At 41.9% G+C, this 13,162-nt stretch overlaps 1 protein-coding gene across 2 annotated transcripts in view; it reads left to right on the top strand.

The window, feature by feature from the left end:
- Tmem209 (transmembrane protein 209) overlaps positions 1-1,847 on the top strand; it is a 30,663-nt gene extending 28,816 nt beyond the window's left edge. For both annotated transcript variants that reach the window (XM_090333293.1, XM_090333296.1), the window contains exon 15: positions 1,573-1,847. In XM_090333293.1, coding sequence (XP_090189419.1) covers positions 1,573-1,627 — 55 coding nt within the window. In that variant the 3' untranslated portion in view covers positions 1,628-1,847. The remainder of the gene's footprint in view (positions 1-1,572) is intronic.
- The last annotated feature ends 11,315 nt before the right edge of the window (positions 1,848-13,162 follow it).

The following is a 13,162-nucleotide window of genomic DNA, read 5'->3' as shown; positions in this document are numbered from 1 at the left end:
AACCAAAGAGAAAACCTTTAAAATTATTAACTTGCTTAATATGACTGATTACTCTTTCTAATATCTAATACTTTCTAAAACAAGTAGTTAAAGTTAGGCTTCATAGCCTAGAACTTGGAAGTCTGTTACAGAAGAATAGTCGTTCTTAAAGCCAAAGTCTGTCTCAGGGGAAAAAAAAAAAAGAAAGGAAAGAAGGAAGGGAGGGAGGGAGGGAAGGAAAAAACTAGCATCCTTTAACTTAAAAGGAAATTAGTGGCTCAAATAAAGTCCATTTGGAAGTGAGACCATAAAGAAGGTGCCGATTGATCCAAATACATTATCAATTGCTAGGTGTTTGTGCAGTTACTGGAATTAGATGAATGAATGTTTTACTTCCGAAAGGTGGAAAAAAATCTAGGCAGACTTGACTACGCAGTAATTTAAATGTTCTGTTCAGCAAAACATACCATAAATAAAGTTTAATGCCAAATGACAACCTGAGACAGAGCACTATGCTGCAACACATAGCAACCCAAGTTAACCATCTATCATGTATAAAGGACACACATGAACTAATTAGAACAGAAAAGGACAGTAAAATGGGCAGAATCATTAAAGATTTTCTCAGAAAAGTATTTGTCCATAGACAAAATGTTATTTCCTGTCATATTAAGATTAATCACTTACGTTGTTTATGGCAGTATGAAGAAATAGGGAAAGAGTATCTTTCATATCGTAGCTATGTTTTTAATTTTGACCATGGTTAATATATTCTTATAATTTTTTATTGTAATTAATAAAAGGGTTATGATATTTGCCAGATAGAAGATGCATTAATTCACATATATTGATACCCTTTCACATGTCTTGGTCCCCATTACCCTCCCCTCCACCCCCAACCCCCGTCTTGGTATTCCCCCCTTCCCTATCCAATTTCAAATAACTATATTCTTATAATTTTAAGGCATAGATTTAACTCTATGCTCCTGACAAAAATGAGCAGTTTTCTATATTCCCAAGGCCTGGTGAACAAAGGCAGCTGCTTCAAACTTTTAGTTTGTTTTTCTGGTAAGACTTCTACTTCCAAATAAACAAGCACACAGCTCACTCTCTTTCCCTTAATCTTCAAGATTAGACATTGTTATTTCTTACTTCCTTAGATGAGTAATTTATTTCTGTTGTAGCTCTCTTCTCCTTCCATAAACTTTAAATACAATTGTACTATTCCCTAGGATATAAATAGATTTGTCTTTTTGTCCCGTGCAGTATGGCTTAAGATACATCAAATTAATGAACATATGCAAACTCACTAAAGCATTCCTAATAATTAGTAAATTTTATTCAAAATCAAGCAGCAAATTTCTCTACAGACCTTTTCTTTTCATTCAATTGACATGTCCTTGTTTACTGGAATTCTTGGGTTGCATTGGCCTGATAAAATGTGTGGATCATAATTCGCTGCAGAGTTTCCTTAATCAATTAAGCATCATCAATTAAGCATATACTTATTCAAATATTCTGGTTGTTGTTATTAGCAAAGATTTCCAGTGCTTAGCAAGCAATCCTACAATACTTCTTTATTTCTTTTTACAGGAGAGTTAATCTTGGTCTGTCTGGTGTAAATATTTTATGGATTTTTGGCGAATAGTAGATCATCAGTTCCAAACATTGAACTTCGATTTGTTGAATCTAAGCATCTGAGTCACCTCATCTTTTGAGATAAGGAGAGAGAGAGAGAGAGAGAGAGAGAGAGAGAGAGAGTGTGTGTGTGTGTGTGTGTGTGTGTATACTTCCGTTCTATAAAACATTACCTTTGATTTTACATATTGTTTCAGAAACCGAAGTTGACTATAAAACTGCAATGCTGAGGGGGGGTTTTTTGTTGTTTTTTTTTTGTCTTGGGTTTTTGTTGTTGTTGTTGTTGTTGTTAGTTGCAGGGCTTCATCTTAGAGTAGGCACCATCCTTGAGTTTTTTTGCTTAAGGCTAGTGCTCTACTATTTCTAGATTTTAGGTGATTAAAGATAAACATTTCAGGAACTTTCCTGCCTGGCCAGCTTCAAACCACAATCCTCAGATCTCAGCCTCCTGAGTAGCTAGGATTACAGGCATGAGCCACTGCACTGAGCTCCATGTATACCTTTTAACTATCCTCATTACTTGTGCAGTAGAACATGCAGGCAGCCTGATGGAGGGTAGAGATCTGGTAAGTGGCCTTCAGCACTGTAGAGATGAGGGTTCTCCTGGGCTTTCTGCCTGGAGATACTGAAAGAATGCTACACAGAAGATATGGGAGAGCCCCATGCCCAGTGTTTTTCCTTCATTACTGTCTTAGCCACTTTCATAGCAGCAGCCAGTGAAGTCAGCATTGGAACCAGCATCTGGATCCACTTCCTGGCAAAACATCAAGTAGATAGTGTCTTGCACCTTCTACCACACACAGGCCACAACATCAAGGTCTTGGGAATGCTGGGCAGCTAAACTCTACTCCAGCTGCCTGAGGCCCTGAGGGGGAGTAGGGAGGGTTGCACATGTGTACTCGGGCATAACTGTGGAGAGAAGAAGGTGTAATTGAAGGAATTTACTGCTGTGCTTGGTGGGTAGATTTTTTCAAGAAAAAATAAAAAACTTTTGATAGTGTTAAAAAGCCAGCTTTGATTAAATTAGCTGGTAGAATTAAATTATTTGGGTTTTAGTTCAATTCTAAGGACGTCAAGAGAATGTCACTGTTTGGTTTTTAGCCAGTTAATCTCACTATACCATAATACTGAGGGTGTTTTTTTTTTTAGAGTTTTATTGCACTGATATTCATTTGTTCAAAAATTTTAGCTATAGTATTTCCAAATATTACACTTCTTAGATAATACTACATTTGTAAATTCTGCTTGGTGCTGCCTTTTTTTTCTGTGAATGTGTGAATCAGCTAGCAGTTGCATGTGCTTTCTTGATGGACAGACACATCACTAAGATCTGCTTGCAAGGCCTTGATATGGGCCTGGACCTGGCTAAAACTCATGTCATCTGAAGTATTGTATATGCATATTGTTTCTCAAGTTGATGTCCAGAAGAATGGAGCTATCTTTTAACTGCTTTGAGTCTGTGTAAACTGATTTCCAGAGGTATTAACAATGTCATGGAGTAGCACTTGCTGTACTTTTAAACTATTCCATTGCATATGCTTTATTAAAAATGTTTGAGGAAAAAAATACATAAGAGAAAAAGTATTTTCTTTAATAGGACTTAAGTAGCTTTTAATCTAGAAATTCAAAAGTTTACACATAAGCCTTTTTTTTTTTTTGGTTGCTGCTGGGGTCTCACATACAATAGACAAGCACTGTGTTACTGAGTCACAACTCAGCCTATTTTATTTTCTCAGTTACTATCACTGGTGGCTCACACTTGTAATCCTAACTACTCAGAGATCTGTGGTTCGAAGCCAGCCTAGTCAGGAGAGTCCGTGAGACTTATCTCCAGAAAACTGGAAGTGGTACTATGTCCTAAAGTAGTAGAGTACTAGCCTTGAGCAAAAGAGCTCAGGGACAGTACCCAGGCTCTGAGTTCAAGCCCCATGACTGACAAAAAATTTAAAAGAAAATGCTGAACCCTTGTTACTCACACCTGTAATCCTAGTTACTTAGGTGACTGAGATTAGAGGATCCTGGTTCCAAGCCAGCCCATGCAGAAAAGTTCAAGAGATTCCATCACCAGAGTAACCAGCAGAGGTAGAAGTATGGTTTAAATGGTAGGACATTCGTCATGAGAGAGTATACAGAGCCAAGTTAGCTTCAGTCCTGGAACTGGCAAAGCAGGGAGGAAAGGACACATAGTAAGTGGATGTATTATGTATGGTGACTAGCGGTACACATCACCAAAGAAGAAATGTTTTGTCTGCAAGCTAGCATAAGTTGCTGTACTTCAGTAACTTTCCTATATTAACTTAATTTTTAAAATGTTTGAGTCAGTTTGGACTTAATTATGGCTCAAAAAAATACTTTGGTTGGAGACCTGTCTGTGATCCCAGATACATAGGAGGCCAAGGCAAGAGGACCCTGAGTTGGAAACTAGCTTAGGCTATATAGCAGACAGTATTTTTATTGAGCAGCTTCTAGCCCAGGCCCAGATGGATTGCACTGCTGAATTCTGTAAGACTTTTAAAGACAATCCAACACCAATGCTCCTCAAGCTTTTCTGTGAAATAGAAACAGAGGGAACAATTCCAAACTCATTTGATGAAGCCAATATCACCCTCATTCTAAAACCAGGTAAGAATCCAACAAAAAAATTGAACTACAGACCAGTTCCTCTGATGAACACAGATGCAAAGCTCTTAAATAAAATACTAGCCAACAAAACGCAGAAACAAAATCCTACATTATGATCAAGTAAGCTTCATTCCACAGATGCAAGGCTTGTTTAACATATGCAGATCATGAAATGTAATTCACCGCATGAACATCTCAACAGATGCAGAAAAAGCCTTCAACAAAATACCGCATCTGTTTATATTAAAAGCTTTGGAGAAGGGCTGGGATTTTGGCCTAGTGGTAGAGTGCTTACCTAGCGTGCATGAAGACCCAGCTTTGATTCCAAAGTAGCACATACATAGAAATAGCCAGAAGTGATCCTGTGGCTCAAGTAGTAGAGCTTTAGCCTTGAGAAAGTCCAAGGACAGTGCTCAGGCCCTGAGTTCAAGCCCCAGGACTGACAAAAAAGCTTTGGGGTATCTAGAATAGAAGGAACAGTCCTTAAAGGCTATAAATGACAGACCAATAGCCACATCATATTGAGTTGGGGAAAACTAAAACCCATTTCCCCTAAAAACAGAAACAAGGCAAGGATATCTGTCCCTTCTTAGCCACAGCAATAAGGCAAGAAGAGGACATAAAAGGGGTTCACATAGGGAAAGAAGAAATCTTACTATTCCTATTTGCAGATTACATAACTGAAAGACCCCAAAATCTCCATCTCTAAGCTGATCAGTCACTTTGGGAAAGTAGCAGGATACAAAATTAACCCACAAAAATCAGTAGCCTTTCTGTATGCCCTTAGTGTACAAGCTGAAAGGAAAAACATTGCAATAGTCTCAAAAAAAAAAAAAACCTAGAAATTAACCTAATCAAACCTATAAACCATCTTCATAGTAAAAAAAAAACTATAAAAAATCTGAAAAAAGAATTCAGAGGACACCAGGAAATGGAAAGACCGTCCATGTTCATGGATAGATAGGATCTATATTGTGAAAATGGCCATACTGCCAAAAATGATAGATTCAGCGCAACCCCCATCAAAATCCCAATGAGGGTGGTGGGGGAGGGAAATGAGGACAACAGGAGAAGGGGTCTCAATGAGTGAGAAGTAATGCACCTACTACTTGGCAAATGTAACTGTAACGCCTTTATACATTACCCCAACAATTTTTTTTAAAAAATCCCAATGACCCCAAGATAGAGAAAATGATCCAAAAATGGGTATCATTACCAGACCTCAAACTCTACACAGCTCCATAATAAATAGACCCAAAGGAGCCAGGCATGGTGGCTCACACCTGTAATCCTAGCTACTCAGGAGGCTGAGATCTGAGGATTGCTATTCAAAGCCAGCCTGGTCACAAAAAGTCCGTGAGATTCTTATCTCCAAGAAGTGGCACTGTGGCTCAAGGCCAGGGCCCCAGCCCAGAGTCTAAGCCCCACAACCAACCAAAAAAAAAAAAAGACCCAAAGATCAATTAGATTTAGAAGGCCCAAGAAAAACTATGCACTTAACAGTGATCTAATATTTAATAAGGGAACCAAAGACACAGTAGGGAAAAAAAATAGCCTCTTCAATAATTGGTGTTGGAAAACGACATCTACACATGGAAACCTAAAAAATGGATCCCTGTTTGAGACTTCTCAGAAGAGGTAAGAATGGCAAAGAAACGAAGAAATGCTCATCATCGCTGGCCATAAAGAAATGCAAATCAAAACTCAGATTCCATCTCTCCCCAATAAGACTGGATAAAATTGTGAATTTGAACAACACATATTGGCAGGATGTGGGGGAAAAAGGAGCCCTACTGCACTGATGGCATGAATGTAAACTAGTGCAACCACTCTGAACAGTCTGGAGGTTCCTCAACAAAGTAGGCATAGACCTTCCCTATGACCCACCCATATCCACACCACTCCTGGGCATCTGCCCTGAGCATCATGATCCAGGATATAAGGACACCTGCACATCCATGTTCATTGCTGCACTATTCATATTAGCCAAGATATGGAAACAGCCCAGGTGCCCCACAATAGATGAGTGGGTCCAAAAAATGTGGTACCTAAACACAGTGGAATTGCCATTAGAATAAAACAATGTCATTTTTAGGGAAATGGATAGAACTAGAGCAAATTATGGTAAGTGAGGCAAGCCAAGCTCAGAGGTGAACAGTGCATGTTCTCTGATATGCACAAATAGATCTAAAATGCACTGGCTATGACAAGTTATACAGGATTCTAAATACTGTGAGATCAAAAGAAGATAGGAGAGAAGCATAAATGTACAGTACCTAAATGCTTCTTCATATTTATATAAAATATATGTTAAAACAAGCTCCAAGATATAGAAATGAGACCTATTTTTCCCTTTATTCAGGAGGGTGGGGGCAGCACAGAACTCAAGGGAAAAAGGGTGAACAAATGCAGCAGTGGAGCTCACTGAACACTGATGGAAGTGAACTGTATTACTTGTATGTGGAGACAAGAGGGAGGCACTGGGGGCTGGGAGTTTGGCCTAGTGGTAGAGTGCTTGCCTAGCATGCACGAAGACCCAGGTTCGATTCCTTGGTACCACATACATAGAAAAAGCCGGAAGTTAATTGGACAGGGAAGGGGGGAAAACCAAGAGGGGGGGTGGGGGGTAGGGTAATGGGGACCAAGACATGTGGAAGGGTATCAATGTATGTGAATTAATGCACCTTCTATCTGGCAAATATCATGTTACCCTTTTATTAAATACAATAAAAAAATATTTAAAAAAAAAAAGAAAGAAAGAAAAAGCCGGAAGTGGTGCTTAGGCTGAAGTGGTAGAGCTCTAGCCTTGAAAAAATCCAAGGACAGTGCTCAGGCCCCGAGCTTAAGTCCAGGACTGGCAAAAAAAAAAAAAAAAAAAAAAGAGGGAGGCACTGGGAAAAAATGAGGGAACAGGAAATACTATGAAAAGAAAGGCATCCTGACAAAAAAAGAAAAGTATTCATTACCTAATTCTTGTAATTGTAATCCTTCTGTACATCATCACTTCTGTAGAAGCAATAAAGTTTTGGTTTGGTTTGGGGTTTTTTTTGCCAGTCCTGGGGCTTAAACTCAGGGCCTGAGCACTGTCCTTGGGCTTTCTCAAGGCTAGAGCTCTACCACTTGAGTCACAGCACCACCTCTGGTTTTGTTTTGTTTTTTTTAATGTGTATGGTACTGGGGAATTGATCCTGGGTCTTGGTGCATGCTAGGCAAGTACTCTACCGCTAGGCCAAACTCCCAGTCCAGTAAATTAATTTTTTGGACCAGGAGTTTGACCTAGTGGTAGAGTGCTTGCCTAGCATGCACCAAGACCCAGGTTCTAGTCCTTGGTACCACATACATAGAAAAGCTGGAAGTGGTGCTGTGGCTCAAGTGGCAGAGTGTTAGACTTGACAAAAAAAAAACAAGGACAGTGCTCAGGCTCTGAGTTTAAGCACCAGGACTGGAAAAACATAAATAAACCGCTTCAAATTTGTTTGAATTCACCCTTTAGAAAAATAGTGCACTGCAAACAGACTTTTTTTTTCTATGTATGTGGTACCAGGGAAATGAACCCAAGTCTTCGTACATGCTAGGCCAGCACTCTACCAATAGGCCAAAGTCCCGGCCCTCAGAAGTCTGCTAGAATCACAAGTTACTTTAAGGCTATGCTCTTGCTTCCTGACTGGGGACAACTGAGCCTTGATCCAGCTTACCTTCCACAAAGAATGAGTCCCTCAGATTTTCTGTCTTCCAGTGGATTTCTCTGCTAGGACTGTGAGCTTCTGAATCTACTTCCTATATAGCTTGGGGTGACTTCCAGCTCTGGACCCTGGGCTCCTGCACGCTACATATGTATACTACCTCTGAGCTAAACCACCAGACCGAAATACTGCACCTTTTTGTTCTTGAATTACAGTGAGTCAATAACTACAAATACCTCCAAGCAGTTTTTCTAGTATATATATCACAAGTTTTCCTTTTTTATTTACAGTCCAGGCTAGCCTCGAACTTTCCTCCTGCATACACAAGTTTTGCTTTTTATTACATAGCAGGATCAGATCCACTAATTACGCCATTTCTCATTTTCTTTAATACTGTACGTATATTAGGGGTGTAGGGAATGAGTTTGAACTTGCTAAGCAACATTCTACCTCTTAAGCACATCCTTAGTTTAATGCCAGCTTTTACTTAACCTACATTTGTTTTAAGGCATTTATAATTCAGTGCCTGCTGAGACATAAAAGCGTTCCATTGCTTCATTTTTGTTGAAGTAATATGTACTTTAAGCTGATGTTTTAATGGCAAAGGCCTGCAGCAGGTAGGGTCACACTTTCTAAATTAGTATCCTTTCTAAGTGGCCATTCTTGAAGGGGCAATGTGTCGGCCTGTTTTACTATATATATTTTTCCTTAGTGACCTCATTCGTGGCACTACTTAATTTATCACCTCTCCACCTGACTCCCAGATTCGTCACCACGCCTTGTCTCTCTCCAGCTCTGGTGTTACATTTCAGGTACCTGTCAGGCATTTGCAGTTGGGACTCATGTGGACTGTATGTCTAGACCTGCTAAAACCAGCTCCCTCTTCTAACACCCCTTTCTCTGCTCAGTGTACTACGAGTTACCCACTCAAAACTCTGGTGTCATCATTGATTCCTTGAGCTCCCTTGGTCCCCAATCCAATCAAGCAGCAAACCTCATCCATTCTTCCTTAACAATGTCTCTTGCAGCTGTCTCCTTTCCATTTCTGCCACCATTCCGCTCATTTATACCCTTATCAACTCACACAGGACCCTGCAACAGCTTAATGAATCTCACAGCCTTCTAATTGTTGCCATGCTTCCAGATTTTCCAATTCATCCTGCACATTCTCTTCAAATTTATCTTCCTGAAACACCTGTTTGATCATTTCATTTCCCTGATAAATTCCATAGCCTGACATTTAAAGCCCTCCACAATCTGGCCCTGGCCTGGCCTTCTGCACCCAAATCCCTGGCTCCCTGAGAGCAGGGATGCCCCCACCCATCTTCATCACTCTCTGGGGATACCCTCCCCTCATATAGTCGATCCAAATCCACCCCCACCCCCATCCTTGCTGCAAGACTCACTGATTAAACCTTCTGTTTGGACTCGGTCCTGACCACAACAGCTGGTGGGCATTCTGCCCCAGGACAATGAGCCCTGTGCCCTTTGGCACTGAGCAGCACAGTGAATAGATTTGGAAATAACTTGAGTATCTGTTGTCCTATCTTGTGTCATCCTCACTTCAGAACTGAGTGTTTTGTGCCGGGCAGTGAGTGCTGCTGTTGAAGAATACTTGTAAAAGCTACATGGTCTGGCAAAGGGTGCCTTCTTCTCCAAGTGTACCTTGGACCAGCCAAGTCCATTGGCTTGCTGTCTGTGGCAAGGCCTGAAGACACAGCAGTCCCAGGTCTGCATAGCTGTAGCAGACACTGCTTGAAAAGTAAACCATTTGGGAAGATGCTACAGCTCACTCCATATGCTCTGGGGCCTTCCTCAGGGAGCTGCAGGGAAACCACTGCACTTCTGCACTAGTAAGTGTTAAGCTGGATACAAGGATCTGTGTGGGCACCCAGGAGAGGCCACTGGGCCACCACACCCTGTGGTACCTTAGGAGGGGTCAGGTGGAGACACGGCATTGAACACAGCAGGCTATCTGGAGGCTTCCATGTAGGACCCGTGAGTGCCTCCTCTGCCCACTTGGGATGCCAGGGCCTGTGCTGCTTGCATAAAGAATGACTGTTGCCTGGACCTCCCTTGACATTGCCACAAGCCACTGTGTGTGCCAGGGCAGCAGCATGTCTGAGCCACAACTCTCCTGGGACCCCCAGATGGTCACTGTAATTCCAACGGCACTGGCCTAGGATGTCACTGTGACAGATTCCACAGAGACTCAACACCGCAGGTTGGGGATGGCCCGGGTACCCCACCAAGCCCAACTGTGACCCAGGAGATCTTTCATAGCAGCTCACATGCAAACAATCACTGAAACAAAGCTAGAAGCAGACCCATTCCCGCCTCCAAACCAAGGTGAATATTCCAAAATCATTCTGTCTAGAAGAGCTACGGATCTGCACTGCCAGTCAAAAATGAAGACGGACAATGCTGGGATTAGATTACATGGGATTTTCTTGTTACTTTTGTTTTATTTCATGCGGCTAGAACCCAGGAGCTGGATACTGTCCCTAAGCTTTTTTGCTCAAAGCTAGCACTCTACCACTTTGAGCTCCAACTCTACTTCCTGTTTCCTGGTAGTTAATTGCTTTTTTTTTTTTTTTGGCCAGTCCTGGGGCTTGAAATCAGGGCCTGGCCATTGTCCTTGGGCTTTCTCAAGGCTAGTGCTCTACCACTTGAGCCACAGCACAATTTCCAGCTTCTCTCTTCAGCTCTTCTTGTTCTGTAGCAGAAATGCATCTTAGTAGCAGGCAAATTCCATGGATCAAGTTCAGTGTCTTAACCCCATGGGTCAAGACCCTATGTTCCTTGGGAAAACTTTGTCTTTCCCGCCACGGAGTCAGACCACATAACCCTTTGAGTTTTCACCCAGAGCATCAGAGCAATTTCAGTGGCCATGTGCTTCTCATAAAAGAAAAAAAAAAGCAAGAAAGTTATGTTCATCATCCACTTCAGTGAGTTTCTGGCAGCCAGAGGCTGGGAGGGAAATGCTCAGCTCTTCTTTTTTTTTTTTTTTTTTTTTTTTTGCCAGTCTTGGGCTTGAGCTCAGGGCCTGAGCACTGTCCTTGGACTTTCTCAAGGCTAGAGCTCTACCACTTGAGCCTCAGCACCACTTCCGGCTTTTTTCTATGTATGTGGTACCGAGGAATCGAACCCAGGTCTTCGTGCATGCTAGGCAAGCACTTTAACCACTAGGCCAAACTCCCGGCCCATCTCTCAGCTCTTCTTGATGGAACTGCTCACCTAGAAGCTGCCATGAAAAAGAACTTCACAAGGGATTTCTGATGGCAAGTTCCAGATATCCTTCAAACTTCACAGGTAGCAAGGAAGCTGAAAGTGGTGTTTTTAGAGGAAGAAAATAGTATAGCCTGAAAGCCTTTCAGATGCCCTGTTGGTATAAACTTAAAAAAAAAAGAAAATGGTCCTTCAGCTTGGAAAAGCAACTATCATATTTTTAATTGCATTTTTAAAAAATGAAATAGTTGTACAAAGGGATTCCTAGTCAACATGTCAGTTTATGAGTATAATGTATCTTGATCAATGTCAACCCTTTTTCGGGGCCTGCTGGAATACAGACTCTGGTCTTGACAGCTCATACCCCACTCCAGCCGCCCAGCCCAGCTGTCGCTCTGCTTTCCTTCCCAAACTTGCTATCATAATTGAGGACAGTATGGTCTTGTGTTCTACAGGCTGGGCTTTCTAGTATAGCAAAAAAACACGGCCTCTTTCCTTTCCTACCTCCAAACTCGAAGGAAAAAATAACAACCTTGAATCAGACTCTGCTTTCATGAATTGCATCCATAGGAGGAACCTCAGAAGGTAGCGATCTGCTCTGTTGGTGGAAAATTTTGTTTTTTCAAGAGCAGCAGCCAGGCGTGACTCTTCCTCAAACACATGGTGTGGAGACTGAAATCAGGAGGCTCTCTGATGGTTTTGGCCCAGAAAACAGTCACCAGCTTACTGAGCTCCAGCTCCAAAGAAAGGCCTCTTGTGTTCCTCATGGGAGAGGCAGCATTTGCGGGCAGCTGTGGCTAGAGGAGCCCTGCTAACTCATCAGAGACTTGGCAGAAGAGAGACTTGGGGCAGAAACCATCAAATTCCAAGCCTGATGATTTAAGATGGAGTCACATGGCTTCCATCTCAGACTAGCTGGCCACACTTAAATGCAGTTCAACATGTTGCTGCCAGTTCAACATTATGGATGAGTTCTTTAAAACTTTTTCCTTTTCAGTGCTGTTTTGGGAACTGCTAGAACTAAGGGCCTTAAAGTTGTGATTAGGTTTCCACTTAGACCAACTGGCTTGAATCAAACTTGGATGCAAATCTACATTATGGTGCCTCTTGAATGAGATACCAGATAGGCTGAAGGTGGCCAAAGAAATTCAGTTTCTGAGTTAAGTCCTACTTTCCCCTCCCCTCACTTTTCATGTGTCCATTTTCTCCCTCCCTTCCAGTACTCTCTATTGGGGAAGGGTCCGCAAGTGTTGAAAATGGGCCTTCTTGGTGGGAACATAGTTGAACACTATTAATTTCCAATACTACTAGTTTCCTATTAGACTCAGATCAAGTATCTGTGAGGTTCCCAGTAAATGTTAATCATTGAACTAAGAAAACAATCTGCTAGAAAAGTAGCCCTTTGTTTTTCTTGCACTAGAATGTAAAGGGAATATGCCTTCCACATTTAACCAAAACTGCTGATTCCTAGATTTGAGCCCCAGCACTTAAAAAAAAAAGTGATGTTTCCTCATGGTACTGGCTGCTTAGAAGTGGAGATGAAATGAGATAATGAGATATGGAAAGTTAAGAGCTCCTAAGAGCATACCTTCAGGCTCATAAGGCTGTAGGGCCCCTGCCACACTCTACCACCAGCAGCAGTGCAGACCGAACAACAGAGGACTGCAGTAGGCTAATACGTTGATGTCCAGTCATTGAGCCAGCTACAGTGGGGATGGATCCTCCCGGCTCTACAATACCTGGGCTAGAACACTGGAGCATCTTAAAGCTCATTTGTCTTAGTGTCCAGCCGTTGATGCCAGCAGTTGACAAAGGTCCTAACCGGAAATATCAGCAAAGCACCCTCACCAGCCTCCCCGTGTAGCTTGGGCTCCCTCACAGCATGGCAGCTTCATTCAAAAAACAAATGTAGTTGGACTGGGAGTTTGGCCTAGTGGTAGAGTGCTTGCCTGGCATGCATGAAGACCCAGGTTCGATTCCTCAGTACCACATACATAGAAAAAGCTGGAAAT

Source organism: Megascapheus bottae, chromosome 5 (assembly GCF_031878675.1).
Source record: "Megascapheus bottae isolate mThoBot1 chromosome 5, mThoBot2.hap1, whole genome shotgun sequence".
NCBI lineage: Eukaryota > Metazoa > Chordata > Mammalia > Rodentia > Geomyidae > Megascapheus > Megascapheus bottae.
This window is presented reverse-complemented; position numbering and strand designations above follow the sequence as displayed.